Here is a 23089-nt window from a genome sequence, read left to right as displayed (position 1 = left end):
TCGTTTCATCACCAGCAATCCGTCGTCATCAGACCTTTCTCTGATTGTTCTTCAGACAGAGTCTTTATGAGCAAGTCTCCTCCATGGGGGCGAATGTCTTCATTAAATGAAGTGCTGCATGAAAACGGCCCATTTTAATAAGGATTCCCCAGGCAGGTATTGAAGCTGCCTGCCAAGCAGGCTTCCACTAAAGGTCAGCTTTGTCTTTTTTCCTGAGACACGTGCTTGCAGGGAACCCAATGCAATCAGAACTGAAGATTTTTATAACATCTACATTATACACATGTATGATGCTGGGTTGCACTCAACATGGTGGGGTGAGCCAAGCTTTTCTGCAATCTCACACCAACACACTCTCATGGTCCTGAGCACTGTGACTCATATTTGGGCAGACTGAGAAACCAATTTAATCCAGGTGTCTAGCAGATCTGGTAAGACCATTTCTGTTTCTGTATCAGGGAACTGGAGCCCCTGAGGCCCTATCCTGGTGACAAATACCCTAGCAACTCCTACGTCTGGTAGGCTGCATGCTGTAGTGCAAGGATGAAGGTGTGCGGTGGGAATGCTTTCTGATCGGTGTTGTTACGGTTGTAACCATGCTGGTTTTGCAAGCATTTTTAACTGTCTTTGCCAGGTTAGTAGAATAATATTTGAGATAGTGTTGCGATTACTTGTTCATTGCTGATATGTTGGCATAATAATCTTTGATTTCATGTTCTCTTATGTGTCTCTTAACTTTGTTCTTGGTTTTACCCTGTAGAGTTTGAGCTGTGTGTTTATATATAATAAACATGATCTGTTTTTTCAGATTCCATTCCGTGTCTTATCTTTTCTACGTTGGGTATGTTTGCCTTTCCATTTAATCCATCTAAATGCACACAGCATTTTGTATAAATGCTTTATAGTCTCAGAAGACTTCGTAAATCTTCTGGTGTCGTCGGGATGTGAAGTGACGGGGTGGGAGATGTGGCACAACTAAGTTTCCCTCATTCAAAGTGTTTGTATCTGCACACTTTCTCTAACTCTTTGTTGACCCTACACTGGTGGGGAGTTAGGCTGGATTAGCAGTATATTGTAGTTTGAAATTACAGCCCACAGTAATCATTTTTACGTTTCTCCAGGGTTTACTGTGCCTCGCTTTCCTTATTTTTTCCATCTCCAATATAAAAATTTCCTACCAGACAAATGTTTACTGCTCCCTCTGGTGTTCACTTGCAACAGGTGTCACAGCTTGACACGTTCGGTAATGGAGAGTTCGCAGGAAAGGGTTCATAATGATCAGTTACACACAGACACAGATGAAATATAAAGAATCTTTTCACATGAATGCTAAATGAAACCCACGCTCTGCAATTAGTAGCCTGGGTTTCCTAGATTATGTGAAGAATATTTTCCTGTGCTCTAAAACCTTTCATTTGGGAAACTGAAACTCTTGGAGAACAAAGGTGGATTAGCTAGGTTTTCTTCTTCAGGTGCATTTTGACTGACATGGGCATCCAGTTTCTACAAAAGAAGTAGTTTTTAAGAACTGCATGTGTTAAAAGCTTCCAGCATCAGAGGGCTGGAAATTATTTAAAAAAGAAAAAAATCCCACTGAAAATGAAGTTATATCTGGGGAAGTTGGGCTGTCATTGGAGAAGCTTCTGAGTGCAAGAACTCCTACACTGCCTGGTGTGGGCTTCAGTAGGAAGGAGGTGGATTGAGCGGAGACTGCACCAGCTTCAAAGCCGTGTCATAAATCTGGAAGCCTCAGATAAGGACTGTCAGACTACCTTGTCCTGCCCTCTTTGATGCAGGGTAGATTTTAGAAGAAGTTCTTTAGATTTGTTGCTGTGTGTTGCTTTAAAAAAATAATCATGGGGTTTGCCCTGAATCAAGAGCGCACTTTTAGTCTGCTCTGCACGAAGCTCACAAGCTGATATTATATTAAAGGCACATTATGTACCCATGCTTTTCTCTTTGTAAGCGCCAAAATTACAACGGAGGCAAAGACAAAATTTATTCATAAATGGTCATTAGTGACAATCCAAATTGTTCTGGTCACAGTCTGAATTTAGATGTGTCCTCACCTTGCGTTACATTTTGCTGCAAGAGTAGTCAAATTCATGACTTCCACACTGCTAAGAACAAGTAACCAGGTCTAGAAGCCACTTTAAAAGACAGAGAGAAAAGGTCTTGTAGAGACAATGAGTTCTGCAATCTCTATAAGCTATTTAATGACTGCTTATTATGATAGTACAGTTATTACAGCTGAAGATATTTTGCTTGGGTTTAACCTCTCAGCAGGGTCAGTCTAATGAATGGCTTTCATGTACAGGAACAAAGGGCACAGGAACTCTGGCTCTTATCCTTTTAAATACTAGGCTTTCTGTTCAACAAGCAGAGCTCAGTGCAATGAAGAATGAGATGCAGTGTTTTGTTAAAAAGAAATGTCTGCTTAATTCAGAAGAGATTGTCTAAACCAGCTGAGATCTAGAAATACAGCAGTGGGCCAAGACCTGGGCAGGACTAATCCTACCCATCAGTAAAGATTACTGACTTTCAATTGTTTCGTATATCGTGGCCCCAGAAAATTATTCTTAAAGCATCAGTCAAAGCGTGATGTTGACTAAGGCTAATGTTACAGAAGATGAGGGGAGGGTGATATTTTTAAGAGATGCTTTCAGATTCCTGGGATTAAGGTCCTGCAACAAGTGTAAAAGTGCTGCAGTCTGTTGCTGCTAGCCAGGTGCACTTTTAGCTTTGAGAAATTTCCATTCCTGGTGTCTGGTAAGTTGTATTCTTTCTTACTAGCTAAAAGATGATAGTAGTGCAAACTTAATAGCTGTGAAGTGGTGGTGTATCAAAGCTCACCACATTTTGGAGAAGATAAATAAGCAAGTAAGGAATACTTGCAAGTAAGTGATTTAGCAACCTGCCACTTAAAAAAATATTTAAAAAACCTCCAAAAAATCACATCAAAATAACTTTTTTACATTTGAGGATTTTACCTTATGATTGTAACACAATTCAAAAGTACTAGAGCTGCATCTCTAGTCTTTAGTTCATCAAATCTGTATCTGCTGCTTCGGAATTGTAGAGTGGCTGTGATAAGGCTCACAGTACTCACGAGAGGCTTGGGTGGCTGTGAACTTTGGTCATTGTCTGCATGTAGTTTTGGAGTTGATGACAAGCCTCTGCTGCAAATGGATGTGTCCAAAGACGGGTGAATGGTTGATGGAAATAACTGAGCTAGCCCCCATGAGCATGAAGGAGAGTGATACAGGCATAACAAACAAGATAAAGACATAGAGTTAAATATAAAAGCAGTATGTTAAAGTAGTATAATTACAGCAACTCGAATGCTTCATAACTCTGAGTCCCTGCTAAAATCTATGTGAAATGGTGGAAGTGTGAGGCTTGTGGCATTTTTTTGAGAGTATGATCTGGGAATTTGACTCTGCTTGTAAACAGGACTAACAGCCTACCTTTGTGGTGCCCTGCCTTACACTACCTCTCTATCTAGTGCATTTTAAATGCCTGCAGAGAAAGTACAGGACTGTAAGAAATCACAGAATCTCAGTATCACAGTTGGATGTGATGTAGTGAGCACTGCCACTTTGGACCTCACACCCTGAGTCCTTCAGTTTAAAGCCTGCTCACTGAGTTGGCCAGCCTCTGCCAAAGATTCCCTTGCCTCTTCTAGACAGGTGGATCCCGTACAAGAAACTTAAAAATAGGGATTATTTTTTATATTGACTGCTTGGGGGGTGGTGTTAATATATGGAATGAGAAAATCTGACAGCAGGGCCAGAATTTAGGAAGAGAGAAGCATTGTACAGAGCTCACATCCTGGAAGGATCATGGCAATGAAAATCTGCAGTCAAAATAGATTTTGTGTATTAATGTTAATGGAGTAAGCATTGTCATGTGCTAGGATTCCAGGCTGTCAGGTGTTGTGTAAGGAACAATCTTACACTCTACAAAATCAGTCTTTAGTTGTGTCATTTATAATCTACTATAATTTGTGTAAAAAGCTAATGAAATTAACACCTCTTTTATTTTCCTAAATAACTAGAATATATAACAGAAAGCTAGGAATTTCTCAATAAAAGTAGTTGTACATTTTGTAGTAGCTGTACAAAAATACATGGAATACCTCTGGACTTCTGTTCTTCTATTCACATCTTAAAATCACTGAGTGCTTTTAAGTCTCCTTTTGTGTTTCTTGCTGCCTCCTGTCATTTCCTGGTTGACCTGGAATATTTCTTGCAGGTAGGTAACAAACATCAGAATTCTTAAGCTAAGCTGAATATTAAACAACACCTGAAATGAGCATCTGTATTAATTGGGAAGATGCTGTAAGCCAGCTGCTGATCTTTTTGTCACTTACTCAGGTGATTCTTAAACATAGAATATCAGACTGGAATTAGCTCTTGTTTTCACTCATGATTAAGCAACCAAATACTTAGTAGTTAAAATAAGTAATTTGTAATTAAGTGACCATGGTGAATGTTTCATTTGAAGCTCAATTACACATGAGTAAGGGCAAGAGTAATAACTGCTTATGTTTGATAGCTTTTTATGCAAGGAGATCAAGAGGGTTTGTGGTGCTAATTATTTAATCCTCTTGATGGGGGTCAGTAAATAGCCCAGTTGGAGAGCTGGGAATCAGACAGGTTTAACAGTTGGATGGAATTAGTGGCAGAACTGAAAGAAAAAGATCAGGTAGGTAGTATCCCAGGATGGAGTGAGGGACTGTAGCCCATCGGGCATGCAGATGTCCTCTGAAGAGGGCTGCCTCTGCTACTGAAATCCCTTAAGGGTGGTGTTCTGTCCTGCCTGTATTTATCCTGAGTAACTTAACAACTCTGAAGTTGTGCTTAATTTGTGTGGTGCAACAGCTGATTTCGAATTTGTCCTTTTGTATGATATTATTGTTTGGGTTGTTTAGGGAGTAGCAACTTCTAAAACACTTCTTTTAGTGAGAAATTGCTTTACTGAATGTCTGAAAAACAAGATTTTTGTCTATGCTCTCTTCTGACATCTCATCTGCTTTGTGATGATTTTGAAGGACTGAAACATGGACTCCTAGATCATGAAAGATTACTTTAAGGCCTTACTGTCTGTCAAGAGGTAAAGGCCACTGACTCGTAATTCAGCTCCAAAGTGAAGTAATTCAGTTTTCCCCTTTTCTTTTGAAGAAAGCAGTTTTCTCTTCAAGGCAGTAGAATCCATTGGCTTTTTTACTTCAGCATTGTCCTTTCTCTCTTACTGTTAACCGTAGTTTAATACTACCCACGTAAGTGGGTGATAGTTTTATGTATTGGAGGCAACCTCTGATGTTTCTTACAGGGCTAATTTCACTAATTTAAAAAAAATAAAATTGGTCTCTTTTAAATAAATCAAATTTTAGGATCATTTTCTCTGAGTTTACATTAGCAGTTTATGACTAGCAGCTGTTTCACCTGCCTGGTTAAACGGGGAGTAAAGGAAAGAGTGACCCAAGGGCTTTCTGTAGGTGCAGTGAATGCCCTGCAGTTGTCTGTGTTTTGTATCAAAACTCCTTACATTAAATAGCTGTCTTGTTTTGAATTGGAGAAGTTCTGGCATAGTAGACTGTTGGGTGGATTTTATACTGGGAATGCAACTCGAAGTGCTAAGCTTTTTTCGAGATAGGAAAAAGCAAGCAGAGGATGTGAGGGCGATCTGGCTGCGACATCTGTCACCCCACTGATCGCCAGGGTTGATTTGGCTGATCTGGCTGGCTAGGCGGGTGTCCCGTTCCTCCCTCAACGCTCCATGTGTGTCCCTCTCGAAGCTGTGTGCTCGGTCAAAGGGGACAACCTTTTTTTTTTTTTTTTTCTACCACTCTGCAGAGGGACCTAGACAGGCTGGAGAGTTGGGCTGATTCCAACGAGATGAGGTTCAACAAGGCCAAGTGCCGGGTCCTGCACTTTGGCCACAAGAACCCCCTGCAGCGCTACAGGCTGGCAGAGATTGGCTGGAGAGCAGCCAAGCAGAAAGGGACCTGGGAGTTGGGATTGACAGGAAGCTGAACATGAGCCAGCAGTGTGCCCAGGTGGCCAAGAAGGCCAATGGCATCCTGGTCTGTATCAGGAACAGTGTGGCCAACAGGACCAAGGAAGTGATTCTTCCCCTGTACTCAGTGCTGGTGAGGCCACACCTGGAGTGCTGTGTCCAGTTCTGGGCCCCTCAGTTCAGGAAAGATATTGAGGTGCTGGAGCAGGTCCAGAGAAGAGCAATGAGGCTGGTGAAGGGACTTGAGCACAAGTCCTGTGAGGAGAGGCTGAGGGAGCTGGGGCTGTTTAGCCTGGAGAAGAGGAGGCTCAGGGGAGATCTTATCACTCTCTACAACTCCCTGAAAGGAGGTTGTAGCCAGGTGGGGGTTGGTCTCTTCTCCCAGGCAACTATCAGTAAGACAAGAGGGCGTGGTTTTAAGCTCTACCAGGGGACGTTTAGATTAGATATTAGGAAGAAATTCTTTACAGACAGGGTAATCAGGCATTGGAATGGGCTGCCCAGGGAAGTGGTGGATTCTCCATCCCTGGAGATTTTTCAGGTGAGACTGGATGTGGCACTTAGTGCCATGGTCTAGTAACCATGGTGGTAGTGGATCAAGGGCTGGACTTGATGATCTTGGAGGTCCCTTCCAACCCGGCTGATTCTATGATTCTGTGATTCTCTGTGTCGTTCTGCAAGACAGCCCTGTTCCAGAGCTCTGTGAGCCAGCAAGTGGTGCATTTGCCATCTGTGCTGAGGCAGCTGAGTGACTGCAGGTAGCAGTGGCTTCCCCACTGGGACCTGAACTGAAAATACTGTAGGGTCCAAACAGCAATTAACTAACCCAAATAACTGTAAGTGTTAACAGTTAGGGTTTATAGCAGTTCTTAGGGTGAAAGGCATCATATCCTGGTGCCATCCTGCTTGTGTTATAAAGTGTTGTAAAATCATTCCTTCTTTTGTAAATTAAAGTTAAAACCTTTAACTCTTTCATGTAAAGCCATTACTGAAATGCTGCACCTTGCCACACATGCATAAAAAGAGTCTGTCTGATGCGCCTATGGCATCTCTCAAACTAAATTAACAACAGCAGAGAACTTTAAGGTGGTTCATTATCAAAGTCAGGAAAATGCTTGTGGCTCTGCAGTAATGCAGCATCTGCACACAACAGTTTCTGTCAGGAGAACTGCTCTTGTCACATGCAGGTAATCAAGTTTTGATTACTTGAATAAATCATCATCAGTTCAGTTGAGACGTGTTGCTGTGAAGAAGCTTAAAGTTATTTTGCTTGATTGCTACTTGGAGAGGTTCGAAGGCAACAATTTGAGTTCAAAGATGCTGAACTTCTGTGCAGTTTACTCCTAGCTGTAGGTTGTCTAAAAATGTGACCTCTTGTATCTGATACATCCTGTCTACTCAGTCCAGATTGCAAAATAATTGAGAAATATTTCAAAACAGAAATGTTTGTAAAGTTAAAAGAAGGAAATAGGCTTGTCCTACTGGCCACATCATGTTGAGTGCTTGTTGTGTGCTGTCTTTGCATGCAGTAAAAAGTGCCCAGTTCACTATAACTAGGTGTGAAATGCTGGGGTTGTGGACTAGCTGGTTCAACAGTAACACAGTCATAGAATCATAGAATGGTTTGGGTTGGAAGAGACCTTAAAGAGCATCTAGTTCCAACTCCCCTGACATGGGCAGGGACACCTTTCAGTAGACCAGGTTGCTCAGAGCCCCATCCAGCCTGGCCTTGAACACCTCCAGGGATGGGGCATCTGCAAATTCTGCAGGCAACCTATTCGAGTGCCTCACTACCCTCACAGTAAAGAATGTCTTCCTTATATCCAATCTAAATCTACTCTCAGCTTAAAGCTGTTTTTTTCTTGTCCTGTCACTATATCCCCTTGTAAATAGTTCCTCTCCAGCTTTCTGGTAGGTCCCCTTCAGCTACTGAAGGGCCACAATAAGGTCACCCCAGAGCCTTCTCTTCTCCGGGTTGAACAACTCCAACTCTTTCAACCTTTCCTCATGGGAGAAGTGCTCCAGCCCTCTGATTATTCTGGTACCCCTCCTCTGTACTCAGTGTGTTACACTTTTCTAAGAATAGTACTGGATCACACTTAGTACCCTAAAGATAGCAAAATGTTTTTCTGTTAGTGCCATAGAGCTGTGCCTGCAAACTGTCACATCTTCAGTGGAGTATACTACTGGTCCTGATGGGAAGTTACTATTTTTTTAGACACTTGAAGGAAGAGGATTGAGAGGATCGGTTTCTGTGTAGCATAAGGAATGACTTCACCCACTCACACCTACAACTGCCAAAATAGTTTCCTTGAACTTAAGCAAAGCAACCTGGAGGAAACATTTGGCAAGCTTGTACTGTGGCCAGCAGTTCTCTGCCACCATCTTCACAATTTGCTTCCTGGTTGAATTTTAGGAGATGAGAAGAATATCTTATTGAAGAGCAATTTCTTCCCATGGGTGATGGAGTCAGAGGAGGTTTCTCAAGTGCATGGTAGTTCACTGACACTTATACTTTAAATACCATAATTTTAAATACCGTGGCAGTTCCCTTTTGTGAAATGTGAATACAGATTCATCTTAATCTTCCAGTCTTGGATTGCTTCTGCCATGACTAGGTAACAAATGAAGAGCGAAACTGGATGGAATTGATCCTTTCTGCCATAGGTTCAGAAATGGCTTGGATGGCAGTTTTTTGGGATGTTTTTTGTACTTGCTGTATTGAATCCAGGCTGGATCTGCTATTTGTGTAGCCTTTCTTTAGACATAGTTTTGTAAGTTGCTGTGTGATTTCTTGATGTATTTCAAATATGTTCATCAGCCCTTACTCCTGCCCCTCCAGTGTGTGGTCTCTTAGTTTCTTAGTTTCTGGAAACCTGGGTTCAAGAGGGCTTACCAGTTCCTTTAAAAACAACCAAATTCTCCCTTCCCTTTGCTTTAGCTGGTTATAATACTGTAAGGTCAGATGATCCATGTGTGCCTGTGTCCTTTTTCGCTTCTCTTCTGTCATTTCCTGATATCCCAGTAATTTTTATTATCCTGAGCCCATTTCAACCAAGCGTAACAGAGAAGAACACAGATTGCAGAGGTTATGCTGTCCTTGAAAGCTTCTCAAGGCTGACATCACTGAAGGAGCTGAATAGATGGCTGCTTTTGGGTAAACGTAAATCTTACCACATGCAGATTTGCCTGAAAACTTGAAACTTGTGCGGTAGGAGACACAGTGATGATCAAAGGAGAAGAAAACTCTTTTTGTAACAGTCATGCAATGGGAGGAGGAATTGCAGAGGAATGCTGGAATAGTGGAGCACATGCCTTGAATGTCCTATAGGCAGTCATGATCCTGGTATCTATATCTGTTACCTATGAGGTGCTGAAGACCTGAAGAAGATGGATAGCCCCTTCATGTTCAGGGTATCTCCAGAGATCACTGCAGAATGGAAAGGTACGTTTCTGCTCTGGAAGAAACGATTGTGCTTTCCATAGGAACCTTATGAGCAATAACCAAACAATGCTTGAAAACCTCAGGAAAACTCTATCAGAGAACAAAAAGAATGTAAAATTGCAAATCAGGAATTCCTCATTGGAGTTCTCCAGAGTCAAAGGATGTGACTTGGACTAAGCTGTTACTGTTTTCTCATTTTTCCTGCATTTATGGGCAGCGTATGAGAAATGCATTTTGTGTGTGGAATTGGAACTTGGAAAACTAAGTTCTGTTTGGGAGCAAGACTTGTGTGTAGTAAATGGCTAGCTGTGTGACTAGTCACTATGGTATTTGAAATGCTCTTTTATATTTGCAGGGTCTCCTAGGTAAGTATAGGTTTGAATTTGGATTGGATTGTGTATATATCAGGCCTATTGCAAATAGGAAGAATTGCATTTGGGTTTTGTTTGTTATTTTTTCCTTCCCTTGTTAAAAAAAAATAAGATCAGTGGACTATATAAAAAGGAAACAGACATGAGTTGAAGGTGTTTAGTTTCTTGTTTGTTTTTGGTCTCTGGTTACTAGTATGTGTTCTTTTGATAAACAGTTATTTGAAAACAGAATTCGCTTCTTCTCTGGCTGCTCACTCAGGAAGAGGAGATAGGAAAAGGTCTGGGGAGAAAATATGGAACTAAAAATTATATAGCTATCTAAGTAATACTTATATTAAATAATTGTCCTAAATGGATTCTCCCTCTTCTTGATGGGGTATCAGTATGCTTTGGACAGAAGAAAGCGTTCATTTTCCAGAAACTTGACTTTGTTCCGGATCATTCCAGCATCTTTTTCTTCCAGGTGTGGTCAAACATTAAATATTGCTTATGGCTTTACTGTGGTAGGTCAGTGTAATGCACAAGATGTGCTTTGGGCCTTCTCACCTTTCAGGGCCAGGATAGCTGAGAGTGTGAAATGGAGCTCTTGCAGCATTCACCGCCACTAGCTCTGGTCAGGAAAGTGCAGGCACATGACTTCTGCTCTTCCAGAGCCAGAGGCTCAGGTTTTGACAATTCACAGTCTGAAGTCTGCCAGGAGGAGTAAGGCTGCAAGAGTAAGAGATGGTCCATGTTAGAAATTTTAGAAGTAAATAATTTTGAAGCCTTAATTTGGCAGGGGTTTCGGAGTGGATAAAGGATAGCCTCTGAATTCAGACCTCAAATAACTGAAGTAAGCCTGCTTGAAGAAGTGGGATCCAGTAAATGTTAACAGAGGCAAAAGCACAGTTGCTTTCCACTTTCTTAGTTCTTCTTCCTCTTGAAACTCTTGGAACTTCTCCCTTTTCTCCCTTCCTGGAATTGTTCTGGCTCAAAATACACCTATAAAATAAGATGATGTCCAGAAGCAGTCATTGGGGCTGGGAAATGTAAATTCACTATATGGTTTCAAAAAGATGTTAGCTTTTATAGAAAGAAAAACAACAGCAAATGAAAAAAAAAACCAACACATGAAGCATTGGGCAACTCTTCATATACATGCTACTACCACACGCTCCCAGCAGCAGTTGTCTGGCTTCTTAGTGTGTTAGTACAGACTGCTTGCTCTGATAACACTGTATCTGTTGCTGAGGTTGTTTTGCTGCTTTTTGTTTAAAGACTGGGAGTATGATGATGCCTCAGTCCTTGTGGTTACTGAATTATTTAGCTAAGACCAGTCTACCTTGGAACTCTTAACACAGAAGTTGCTCTTTGAAGTTGTGTGGAGAATTGCCGGGGCTCAGATGTCTTGGCTGAGGGATTTCTGTTGCTAGTAGTGTGAAGCACAGCAGCTACTTCAGGGTAATTTATCACCTGTTTTCCTACAAAGTAATGGCTCACTTTCTTTTCCCCATGTGGACCTTGGATACTCTTCAGAAAAAGTGCTAGTTGAATATGTGAAATTCAGTGATACATCCTATTTTACACTTCATAATTCTAACTAAAAACTACCGGTATAATAACAAAAAACATATAAGAGAGGAACTGCAGGAACTTGCTTTTGGAGGACACTAAATCAAGTGAGAATTACTGTAGTTGTGGTTTAAAACAGTTTATATGCACTCTGTTGAGTGATGGAAGAAGGCTTTACTACAGCTGCACTTAGTGTTTAACCTTGGAAAAGAGGATTCCTTACGAAGTAATGCTAAAACTGTTTATCCCTATTGGATACACTTCCTTTCTTAATGTACTCTGGTTGCCTCTGACCTTGTCCTGGCCTTATAAAACTGCACAGGTTGGTGTGTTGATGTGCCAAAGAGCCACATAAAATACTTGCATGTTGCTGTTATCCCCAGATATGTCACATTTCAAAACCTGTGAGTTGTAAACACACATCTTGTAGATTTGAGGAAGGAGTAGGAAACATTTACTCAAAGGCCTGCAGGCTATGGATCTGGCTTCTTTTCTGGTGTTCTGTCATCATTGGTCTGTGCATGGTGTTACCACGTGACACCATACGCACCTTCCTGCAGTTACCAGCATACTCTTTTTTCAGAGACTACCTTTGCTTTAGAGTGTACTTTCTGAAGAGTTCAATGTCTTGTGATGTGGTCCATTGTGTCGTGGGATAATTTGAAAAAGAAAAAGGGAGAAAAAAGTGTAACCACATCTCTTGTTGTAAAATTGTTTTTTTTTACTTTAGGAGTTGTTTTCTTCTAGGCTGATGGTCCCACAAGACTTAGCTGGTGCTTGCCCTGAGCATCATGGTGGAAGCATCTGCATCACTGTAGCTAAGGGCAGTGTTCTCTTCTTGCTGTAAAGAGTTGCTGTGCAGTGAAGTAAAAAATACGTAGTACTTGAGACCATAACGAGATTCTGTAATCATTTGTTAAACACATTTTGATGCTATTGTTAGTATTTAGTGTTTCATGAACAGCTGTGCTGGTCCTGTGAAATAGATGTAGTTTCTGTCCCGAAGAACTGGAGCAAGAGATGTGATTTATATAACTCATGTTCCTTTTGCACTCAGTTTTATATAAATCATACTGAATAAAGGCAGTATTAATTATAGCATTGTCTTTTTTGAGTTTGGCTTTTGCAGCCTGAAAAATACTTCTATGAGCGTCTCTTATCTTTCTTATTCTCACAAAGACACTAATTCGCTTGATATCTCTGTATTCCTCATTTTCTTCTTCAGATATTTCCTTACTCTTTCTATAACTGTCATTGTCCAAATTTGCCTACAGATCCCAAATTCTTAGAACTTTCTGCAGTGTTCATTATCTCTGTCTTCCTTGGGCACTTCAGTGCTTGGCTTCTCTGAGCAAGCAAGAGAAGCTTGGTGGTGTACAAGATCTAGACTTTTGGTGCTGTTTAGTGGTTGTGGACTCAGCATGACAGAGCTATAGGTTGTGGTGGGGGGTTATGACTAGTCCATATAGACCTTTGCCTCTGAGGGTTGTTATCTTCCACCTGAGGATCAGCTTACTTGTCTGTCTCCTGGACTTATGCCTGGGCCAGTGACATTTACCACAGACGTTCATGCAAAGAGGTCAAGTTGGTCTTGTTTTCTGGGAAGTGCGACCCTCTGTGTTAACAGTTTTACTCCAATGTAGAATGTTGGTTAAATTCATGTGGGTCTTCAGGGGACTGTTAGGAGTACCTGCTTGGCAAATTTACAAATTGGTACTCCAAAGCATTGAGCAATTTAAATTTGTTTTGAGAGGCCATTTGACTAGTTTTAAGTTTGAATGTTTCAATCATTCTGGGAATTGCACAAATTGGAAAAAATTCAGCCCAAGCAGGTGAAATCTCACAAATATACTTAAAGTACTTGAAAGCAGACCATAGGGAACTTGGAAGGCACCTAACTGTGCCAGCAGTGCTACATAGAGCACCCTAAACTGTACTGCTACAAAAGCATCTCTGACCTTTGTAAATTGTTACCCTCACCTCTGCCCACTTCTGTCTCTTATCTTCTGTCTCTTATCTTCTCCCAGCGAAAGCCAAATCCAAATGTGGTGCCACGTTCTTCCCCTGTGCCAGTGGGATCCACTGCATCATTGGCCGCTTCCGCTGCAATGGCTTCGAGGACTGTCCCGATGGCAGCGATGAGGAGAACTGCAGTAAGTGTGGGTCTGCGTGTGAGTGAGGGCACTGCTGCTTCTTTCAACTAATTAATACCACTTAGAATTCGGTAGCCTTTAGTTTCTGAGTCAAATATTCTCCCTGTCATTTACAACCCACATAATTCTTGTATTTTCACTTTATATCAGGCCGTTTTGGGGGTTTTTTCTAAGGTCCAGCTCACTCTTGCTTTGCATATAATGCCTGTATGATACTTCAAGCCTCTTTGTGGCTTTGAAATGAATTTGTGACTTTTGAATGAGTTTTAAGCTTCATGTTTGCTTTGAACATGTTCCCTGTACTCAAATGTAACTCAAATTGGGCAAATATTAAGTATCACTTTGAATTGTTCCCTTTTTATTTGCCTGTTTCTTGTCACTGAAGAATATGATGTATTTGTTAATCAGTACGTTTAGGTGTCTCTGTTTATACATGTTCTCAAACAACAAAAAAGCAAATAATGGCATATATTGAGAAACAGGTTCTTGAAAGAAGGAGGTTTTTGGAGGCAGGCATGCCTGCCAATGTGCTAAATTCACAGAATATTCTGAGTTGAAAGGGACTCACAAGGATCATCAAGTCCAGCTCTTGGCCCATACGGGGATCAAACCCACAACCTTGGTGTTGTTAACACCATGCTCCAACCAACTAAGCTAATCTCAGACTGAGCTGCTGTTCAGCAACTTGCAGGCAAGTTGCAGCACAGAGTTCATCTGAAGTACTGCTTGACTTGGGCTAAACTCTGTGCATGTGGCTGTGTAGATCCTTTTGTATCTGTAAGTCTAGCAGGGATATATCACAGCAGTAAGGAAAAGTTATGTTCAAGCCAGCAGCTCTGTTGTTATTATCAAGAGCTGGTAAAAGCATGGGTCTGTAGGTAAAAGCTTGCAGGAAAATACTTGCTCGCTATCTTGTTGGAGCTTGCTGAGTGTTTCTTTTTAATAACATTTAAAGGTCAGGAGGAGGACAACAGACACCAGCTTTCAAAGATAACAAAAGGGGTGATCTTTACAGTAATCTATCACTGTTTGCTTCTTGCCTTTCTTGTTCATGTGCTTTCCCCCACAGCATGAATATCTCTTAAGGTGCCATCTGTTGTTGGCTTAGAGAGTCTGGTTTGAGCCCTGGGAAGACTGTGGCAGTGATATAGCACTTCTGCAGAGCAAGTGAAGCTAGAGGAGGATTGAAGGCTAAGGAAATTCCTCTGGGTTATGCTTAAACAAATGGACTAGAAAAAAGTTTTGACAAAAGTGCTTTGAGTACCCTTGAGGTGGTGGACTGATAAGCAGCAGGTCTCAGCTGGAGGTGCACAAGCTCCTGAAGTTTGTTATGAATGAAACAATTTCCCGTGAGCTTGTAGTGTGTAGCTCCAACGGGACTTTACAGCTGATGATAACGTGCTGCCGATCTCCCCGTTTCTTTATGCCATTTAAGCACACTCTTGGTATTTTCTAGCATGTCTGAACGTCAGTCACTGCTTATGAAGAGGAACAATAATGTAGGCCCTAAGGTGACCTCGAAAATCAATGGGGTGCAAGTGTGCAGCAGTTTTAAAGCAAAGGAGCTTTAGCACGTTCATGATAAACATGCTTTTGGGAAGCTGGAGAAATTGGGAGTGTTTGTTACATATACTGCAGGTTATATGTAGAGAAGACTTTAAAGTTTTATATTTTTTTTAAAGACTCTTTAAATCCAGCTCTTACTGCAAAGAATAAAAAATAGGAAGCCAGTTAGTATTTGGGAACTGAAATGCCCTTTGTTATTGTGGCAGAGAAGCAGTTTGAAGCAGACAGGGCGTCTAAACAGCTTTTTTAAGGTTTTCAATTGGAAAGTTGCATTCAGTTTGTCACCTCATTACCACAAACTGTTGGGAGTCAGAGAAGAGTGCCAACAATGATTAAGGGAGAGAGGTTGGTTTATGAGTAGATATTAAAAATGGCTAAGTTATGCATATTTGGCTAAGCAATGACTGTGTTGGAGATTAAGGCTATATATGATTTATATGAAGGGTGCAAACGCTGTTCAAGGAGGGAACGTGTAGTTATATGTGCTGGGCTATAGCTAAGAGTAGAGGGTTGAAATGAGAAAAGAGAAATATGTATCAAGAAAACCTCCTTGACGGTGCATTGAAGCTGTGATGTAATCTGCTAGAAGTGTTGAAAACTGCACTGCTTGAAGCTTTAGATGAAAATAGGCATACCATCTTAGAGCATCTTACTGCTGGGTTTGGCATGGGTGAGAAGACTGCTCTACCTAAATGAGTCTGCTTAAATACTATTCTGTTTTTGCTCTCTGTGCAACAGTGGGCCTTATGTGAAAGGATTTTCTGTGTGCTACTGTAATGTGCATATTACCCTTAAAAAGGAGTTGAAATTCAAACAATGAGAAGTTAAGAGATCTCAGCAGTGCCATTGTATCAATTCAAAATAGCGAGGAGAATGGGGAAGGAGGAAAAAAACAGAATCAAGGTAAATAAACCGCTGCCTGGCAGTTCTCAGCCAGGATCATTGTCTGATAATATGAAAATTAAACTAAACTGAGTTTGTTGAAGAAGGAATAAACAGGAGGTGTTTATGGTAGGCAGTTCAAGTCCATATGTCTTCAGTGTGAGCAAATGTGGAAGAGTGATCATGATTGGGGCTCTCATGAAAATGAACAGAAGGCTTATCACAACTGTGGTTGGAGTAAATCTCTGCTAATTGTAATGAATCTTGCACGAATTAGAAGTTTCAGCTTTCCCTGTTTGGAGGGAAGGTTGTTTGATTGCCAAGTTACTCTCACATATTCAGCAGATTGACCAGCTGTTGAGTTGTGACCTGTTGTCATTGATTGCTTGTGGGCTATTTAACTGCCTGGGTAAGAGAATTTCTAATGAAAGATCTCACTTTCTCTTTTTGCAGCAGCAAATCCCTTGCTTTGCTCTACTGCCCGATTCCACTGTAAAAATGGTCTTTGCATTGATAAAAGCTTTGTGTGTGACAGTCAAAATAACTGCCAAGACAACAGTGATGAAGAAAGCTGCGAAAGCCCTCAAGGTAGGCACAGAGTTTTTATTGTATTCTGCAATGGTATTCCAACTCAAATTAATGCGGAACAGGCTCAGCAGAAAATACAATTCTGTTGGCTTGCTCTGAGTTGGCTGGAGCTGCGGTTTCCTCATTCTGCAAATAATGAAGTGTGTAGAGAGTGTGTGTGTGTGTGTGCATGCATACATTTCATTTTCAGTGCTCAGAAGACTGGTATCTTTTTCAGATTAGTAAAACCACATTTTTTCAGGAAGTGCTTATAATCTGTGATCCAATGCTCACTGAAGTTGCTGGGAATCCATTTAGTAACTTCTGCGAGATGGATTGGACCCAGGAGGATTGATAGTAAAAGTACAGTTGAAAGTGAATCTGTCTATTTACCAGATGAGTAAATCTTGTGTAGTCTTAAAACTTTAGATCCTCACTGCTCAGTTACTTTCTGGAAGGCATGTTTCACTGCAGGACAAGTCTACAGTGAAAGCATTTATTCCTACCCTTCCTTGTTTCTGTATTTAGAGTAAAGGATGAAGGCGGAAGAAAATTTTTGCTTGAAACTTGTTTTGTATTGAATCTTGTGAGAATCTCAAAACACAGTCTTTGATTTATTTTTTTTTCTTTTTTAACCTATGCTGAAGTCTGCATCTAGTGCTGGATATCTTCAGGGGAGGTGTGATATGCTCCTGCCTAAAGAAAGCAGAGCATGTGAAGAGAGATAGAGCAGGGTATGAAGGAAGAAGTAATGAGTGAAATTGAAAGAGAATGACTTTAATATATAGCTGCACTGATCATTTAGTCTTTTGTGGAAAAGAAAACAATCCTGAGCTTAACATGGTGATAAATATTCTTGAGAACTCACAGAGGAAGAGGGAAGACATGCAACAGCAATGCGAACAAAACAAGGTTTATAGCAATGGTGTGTGACAATCTGTTCTGTGTCATTCCTCTGCCTAACCTGTGAGCTCTTTCCTGTGGCTCCACATGGAAGGGCTGAAGGGGTCATCCTGGTAAGGCATCTGTGTGCTGAGCTACATCACAGCCTGGGAACTGGCCTTGTATCAGAGCCTCAGAGAGGGGGTCTGCCCTGCCCCTACTCTCTGTCTGGAGGGGGGAGGAAAGGGTTGGTGAGGGACTAGCACGTGCCGAGGGACAAATGTTCTTCACTACAGGTCTAAAGCAGCATAACAAGATTAATGTGGGTGGTAAGATTTTGTGTTGGGTTTCTTTTTCTTTCTCTCTTTTTTAGCTTCTGAAGCTTAAAGCAGCAGTGCTGTTTTCCAAGGTTGGGATGACTGCTTCCTTTGCAGATTAATTGGCTGGATTGTCTCCAGGTTGTTTGTTGTCATGACAATCTGCTTTTGAAAGTGACTGTGAGGCACAGGAGAAGAAGAACTGTATTTCATGAAGTACTTACTCTTGTCTCTATATTTGGTTCTCCTGGAAATGTCAGAATAGAAAGAGGGTTAAGCAAAGTAATTCTGATTATATATGAAAGAGACCCAAACAAGGAAGAAAGAACTCTTTCTTATTAAGACAAGAGCATCCATGGTTTGTGGGCTCTTTTATTTAAAGAAAAAAAAAAGGTCTGAGTATGAGATTGGGGATGAGGAGTTCCCAAAGTGTAATGCTGGTTGTGGGATGTGATTGGTTTTGCCCTTTGGCAGCTCAGAGCCTCCCTGAATTGCCGTTTCACCATCTGAAAGTGGATGATGCTTGCATACCTGTCTTTCAAAGCAATGATTAAACAGTGTTCAACTGTTCAACTTCCCATCTCAATGTAAATGACAGTTCCTTCTGGAGTTTTCAGCTATGGGTATGTCTGTCCTGGCTTCCAAACACACCAACTACTTTGTGTTAATTGGGAGTTAGAGGCTACTGTGGACAGTCTTTAATTTCTCACAATTCTTTCTAGAGCAGATCTAATTACTGTAATTACAATGTTAACATAGTACCCAAGAATTCTGGTCATTAAGTAGAACTCAAGTGCTCTGGGTACTTGGGGACAGAGCAAAGCAAATCTATAAAGTGTTATAAAATGAAGATAGAGGGTTTTCTTCCCACTGGCTATGTTATCACGTCAAATGTGGTAGCTTTAGTTCAGTGTAATTGAGTGTAGTCTGACATGTGAGATTGCCCTTGTGTGCTATTTTTCTATCTATAAATGTGTTGATTTAGAAGTCACTAAGCTTCTGAACCACTGTATGATAGTGTCATTATCACCATTTAACAGATGGGGAAAAGAGGGCATAGATCAGCTAAACAAAATGCTCCTGGAGTGCCATCCTGGCTGGTAGGAGCAGAGCTTCATCCATGCTTGTCTGCTTCAGGGGCATGTCATTAAACTTAATCAATGTTTGCAAACTGGTTTGAGATACTGTGATAACATGGGAAATAGAAGTGTTAATTATTAATTGATGCTTTGCTCTCCTTCTGCTCTTGGGTATACTGACAAGCTTTTTAAATTACCACCTCTTCCTACTCTTCCATGAACTTCAAAGGTCTCCTTTATCCTGCTGTCATTACTGGAAAGCTCCAGTAGCATATCAGTTTGGTTTGTGTCAGATACTCCTCCGTGTGTAAAGATCCTTTCAGTCAAGAAGGGTCACTCTGCAGGCTAGGAAAACAGGAATGTAACCTCCTATTGAAAAACATACTGACCCAGCTTTGACATGGAACACTTAAAAACGTGCCATTCTTGGTGAATAATAGTTTTACTAGCATGCTGCAGTCTGGGATGAGCATGAAGAACTGCATTTATAAGCATTAATTTCAGTCATAAGTGCTAGCAGACTCATTTGAGAGGAGGGAGACAGAGTCCCCAAGATTTAGTTGTGAAAATGAGAGGAAGATCAAATTTTAGAGGATGTGTTCCTGCCCTCCTTTCTCCTTACCGCTTGTGACTGAGTGTTGCATGTCTTACAAAGGTTTGTATGTCATGGGGAAAGTGCCAGATTAAACAGTGACAATTTAGCAGCAAGTCAAAGAATTCTGCTCTTAATTCCTGACAGAAATTATTTGTAGCTCTTGTCACTGCCATGATAAACTTCAGGGCTGTTCCTTTAATCCTACCCCAGCTAAACTTCGGTCATCTCAGTTTTCCAGCATTGAAGTAGTATGGCCAAATACTTCCCTTTGTCTGGAATGTGGTGTATTCATCAAAGCATGTGCTTGAGTTTTTGGGATTGGATGGAGGATATAATTGCTTGGATTATCCATGAGTCGAATATATGAATTACTCTTTCTAGGGCGTTATTCCAGTTTTAACACCAGCAGTGATTGGAAATTTCTGCTCCTGTTCTGTACTTAATGAATCTTAATTCAGTAAAGTTCCTCTCCTGAGGACCCCTGGTGGTCTAGTGGTTAGGATGTGGCGTTCTCACAGCCGTGGCCCAGGTTCGATTCCCAGTCAGGGAACTCCCCCGGGCAGATGGAGCTCGTCAGCCCTGTAAGGCAATCCATCTAAGAGAAGGTCACTCTAAACAAACCTACGTCCTGAGGACCTCGCTGCCACCGTCCAAGCTCGCTCGGCCCCGACAGATGAACCTCAGGATTAAAGGGTGGGCTCAGTTCAGCGCACACTGGGTCTCACCTAAAAAATCCACTGCACAGGCTCGAAGGGTAAAAGACCTTTCCCAAATCTTTGTTCGTGAAGACTGGCCATGATGATGATGAAAGTTCCTCTCCCCCACACACTTCTTTCTCTTACCACTCTAAGATCTCTCTCCCTATGCCTCGAATTAGCGGACAGTGCTAATCATTCATAGCATCTGCTCTGGGTGTACTCCGCAGGCCTGCTTGTTGTTGGGGGGATTTCCTGTTCTGTGACAGGCATCCACTCAATTGGAAAGGAATTTCTCCTTCTTAATATGTTCCAGCAACTGTGTAAATTTGTTCAACTCTAGGACTGTATTTAATTTATTCTCTCAGTTGTGGGGTTTTATCTAAATGTGTCCTCATAGTGCTTCTTTCGTTAGTTTCTCCTCCATTTTGTACATAGAATTTAGAAGGCTTTAACACCAACAAAAGCACACTGGATATTTTGATTCAAACTTGTTTTCCTTTTGTGGCCCTTCTTTTCTTTCCATCTAAGTTTGCTAAATACCTTCACTAGCTTTAACCCTGTTGCCTAGGAAAGGGAGTTTTATTGCTGCTAGTCTGTATTCACTGTGACTGCTGCTGTAGAGGGAGGCTCTTGACTTCAGTAACGTTTCTGAAATTCTAGCTCTGCAATTGTTTGTAAACAGTACCATTGCAGTCAGGTTATAAACTAAATGCTTTAGAAGTGTTCAGAAGTTAATTCTTGCCATATGTTTCTACAGTGTATTTGATAATGTCCACTGTTGCACGTGTGGGTACCTCCTTCTTTTATTTTTTGCATATCTTTTCATTGAATTTGCATTAGGATTTTGGTGTACCCCAGTATTCTAAAACATGTTTAGAAGCATACAGAGTTTAAAAGTCTCTGCCCTTTTCTCTGTAGTATATATAAATTGCTAGTATAAAAATTGTCAGCATATGAAAAAAAATTCTGCCCCTGTGTCAAAGATGTGGAAAACCCTTCAAAATGTTGACTTACTAAAATTAATTTTTAGATGATAATATTAATTCCGTAATGGTAATTTCTGTGGATTAAGGTATAGAAAAAGTTGGAAGCAGACTGGCTGTAGAGGTAAGCACTATGGCCATTGCTACCGTTTGCATGATGGTGTTGCCATGCATATTAGATTTTAGAATTGACAGCTAAGTGGAACAGACGTACTCTAAATTTCAATGAAATACCAAAAAACCTAAATTTTGAAACACAAATAGCTCCCAGAACATCTGACTCCATAATGATCTTCTGACTAGCCCTTTGGACGTGGTAAATTAAAATTCTGAAATTCCCAAATGCTGTGGTATCACTTAAACATCCCAAAACTTTGTAGTGTGATCCTGGCAGCATACGTTTCCTTTTATTGAGTCTCTCTTTGGCTCATTATTGACTCAGCTTGTACACTGAAGCTCGACTCACAATTATTGTGCATAATCTTAGCCCAGATCCAGCCTGCAGCAGGAATTTAATACTCAGAGGCAGACTGAATAGAAGCAGAAATTTAAGGAAGGATGCAAATAGAATGTCACTGAATGTTTTGTTAAATGAAGGTTTTGCCTGAGCATATTTAGCTCTCTAATATCCCATTTTTATAACACTAGCTAGATGGAAATGTTTTTGTCTGCGGTAAATTCTTTCATTCCTGTGTTCCTCTAGTCCCTGAATCCAGGCTTCCTCTTCTTTCCTTTTTTCCCTCCTCATAAGATTATTTATTTGAGAGAGCACTTTTCAAGAAAAAAATGGATCCATCTGCATGGAGACTAATAGGCAAGGTGAGCTACAGGAGGCAGATGTTTGTGTCGTTGGTACTGGTAATTCGAGTGACTGGTAAGTCAACCTGTGCATTGATTTCGACAGCACATGGACTGTGCTGTCTGTGCTGCCCCCCAGGCCAGTCCATCGTTTGTAAAATGGATTGTTCATCACTGGATAGGAACAGCAGATGATAACCCAGGCGTTATTGGACACGGGCCCAGACTCATTCAGAAGCATGGTAAGTTCTGAGTGAGACTGAGAGAGGAACTCTTACTTCACTCTGCATGGAGGCTTTGGAATTAAAGCAGTTTAAAATAGATGTCAGGGAATATCAGGGAGAGTTCCAGCCAGCTGGTACAAGTGGATTTGAGTTGCGACATCTCTCAGCTCCCTGAGCTTGTGAATATGACAAGGTTTTGTTGCAGAACAAGCATATGTACCTGAGGAATAGTCTTCTTCTAGACTGCATGTTGCTCCTGCAGATGCTTTGGCAGAATAATAAAAGACATGCTGTCAAAATGTTACGCTACCCCTGTTTGGAGAGCAGCTGTTCTATTTAGAACAGTATAATGTGGCAATAGACAAGCAATGACTTCAGGTCTTCAGTGGACAACAAACTTACTTAAAAGGGTATTTGTAGATCTGGGAGGTGTCCATACTCTTCACCTGATCTCCTACTCAGCCCACCTTTGATGGCTTGAAGCTCCAAATTACCAGCAGGTGATGACTTGGCTTCTGTAAAAATCAATTTTAAGACCTACGTCAAATCTTAGATGAGGTATTGCCACTGGGAGTCGCTATGTTTGCCAACAGCTTTATCAGGGATAAAAAGGAAGAAAAATAGGATCTAGCAACAATTGCCTTGACCTGAAAGCAGTTCTTTGGAGATAGTAAGGACGGGGCACTTAACATCTTGCCTGCACCTTCTGTTAAGCCTGTTCTGTACACATACTTCAGGATGCTGATGGTAGCCTTCCCTCAAGGCACAACTCACTCTCATGATGGAAGTGCTGGTCTGACTGCAGCACCTCATTGGATTCTTGCTGTAATACCATGATTTTTAAATTTTGTTGTTGTTGCTGGGAATGAAATTGCAATTCTCAGGCTAATTACAAAAACAGTAGGTGCAGGGAGTAACTATGTATCAGATACTTTTCTTTCAGCCAGTGGCCGATGA

The 23089-nt window shown here is 41.1% G+C and overlaps 1 protein-coding gene across 2 annotated transcripts in view; it reads left to right on the top strand.

The window, feature by feature from the left end:
• Positions 1 to 23089, top strand: part of LDLRAD3 (low density lipoprotein receptor class A domain containing 3) — a 116020-nt gene that overhangs the window by 38160 nt on the left and 54771 nt on the right. For both annotated transcript variants that reach the window (XM_017813765.1, XM_017813773.1), the window contains exons 3-4: positions 13416 to 13541; positions 16443 to 16577. In XM_017813765.1, the coding sequence (XP_017669254.1) occupies positions 13416 to 13541; positions 16443 to 16577 (261 nt within the window). The remainder of the gene's footprint in view (positions 1 to 13415; positions 13542 to 16442; positions 16578 to 23089) is intronic.

This window comes from Lepidothrix coronata, unplaced genomic scaffold (assembly GCF_001604755.1).
Source record: "Lepidothrix coronata isolate B3197 unplaced genomic scaffold, Lepidothrix_coronata-1.0 Scaffold1, whole genome shotgun sequence".
NCBI lineage: Eukaryota > Metazoa > Chordata > Aves > Passeriformes > Pipridae > Lepidothrix > Lepidothrix coronata.
Note: the sequence above shows the minus strand (reverse complement) of the source record. Positions and strands in the feature narration are given on the sequence as shown.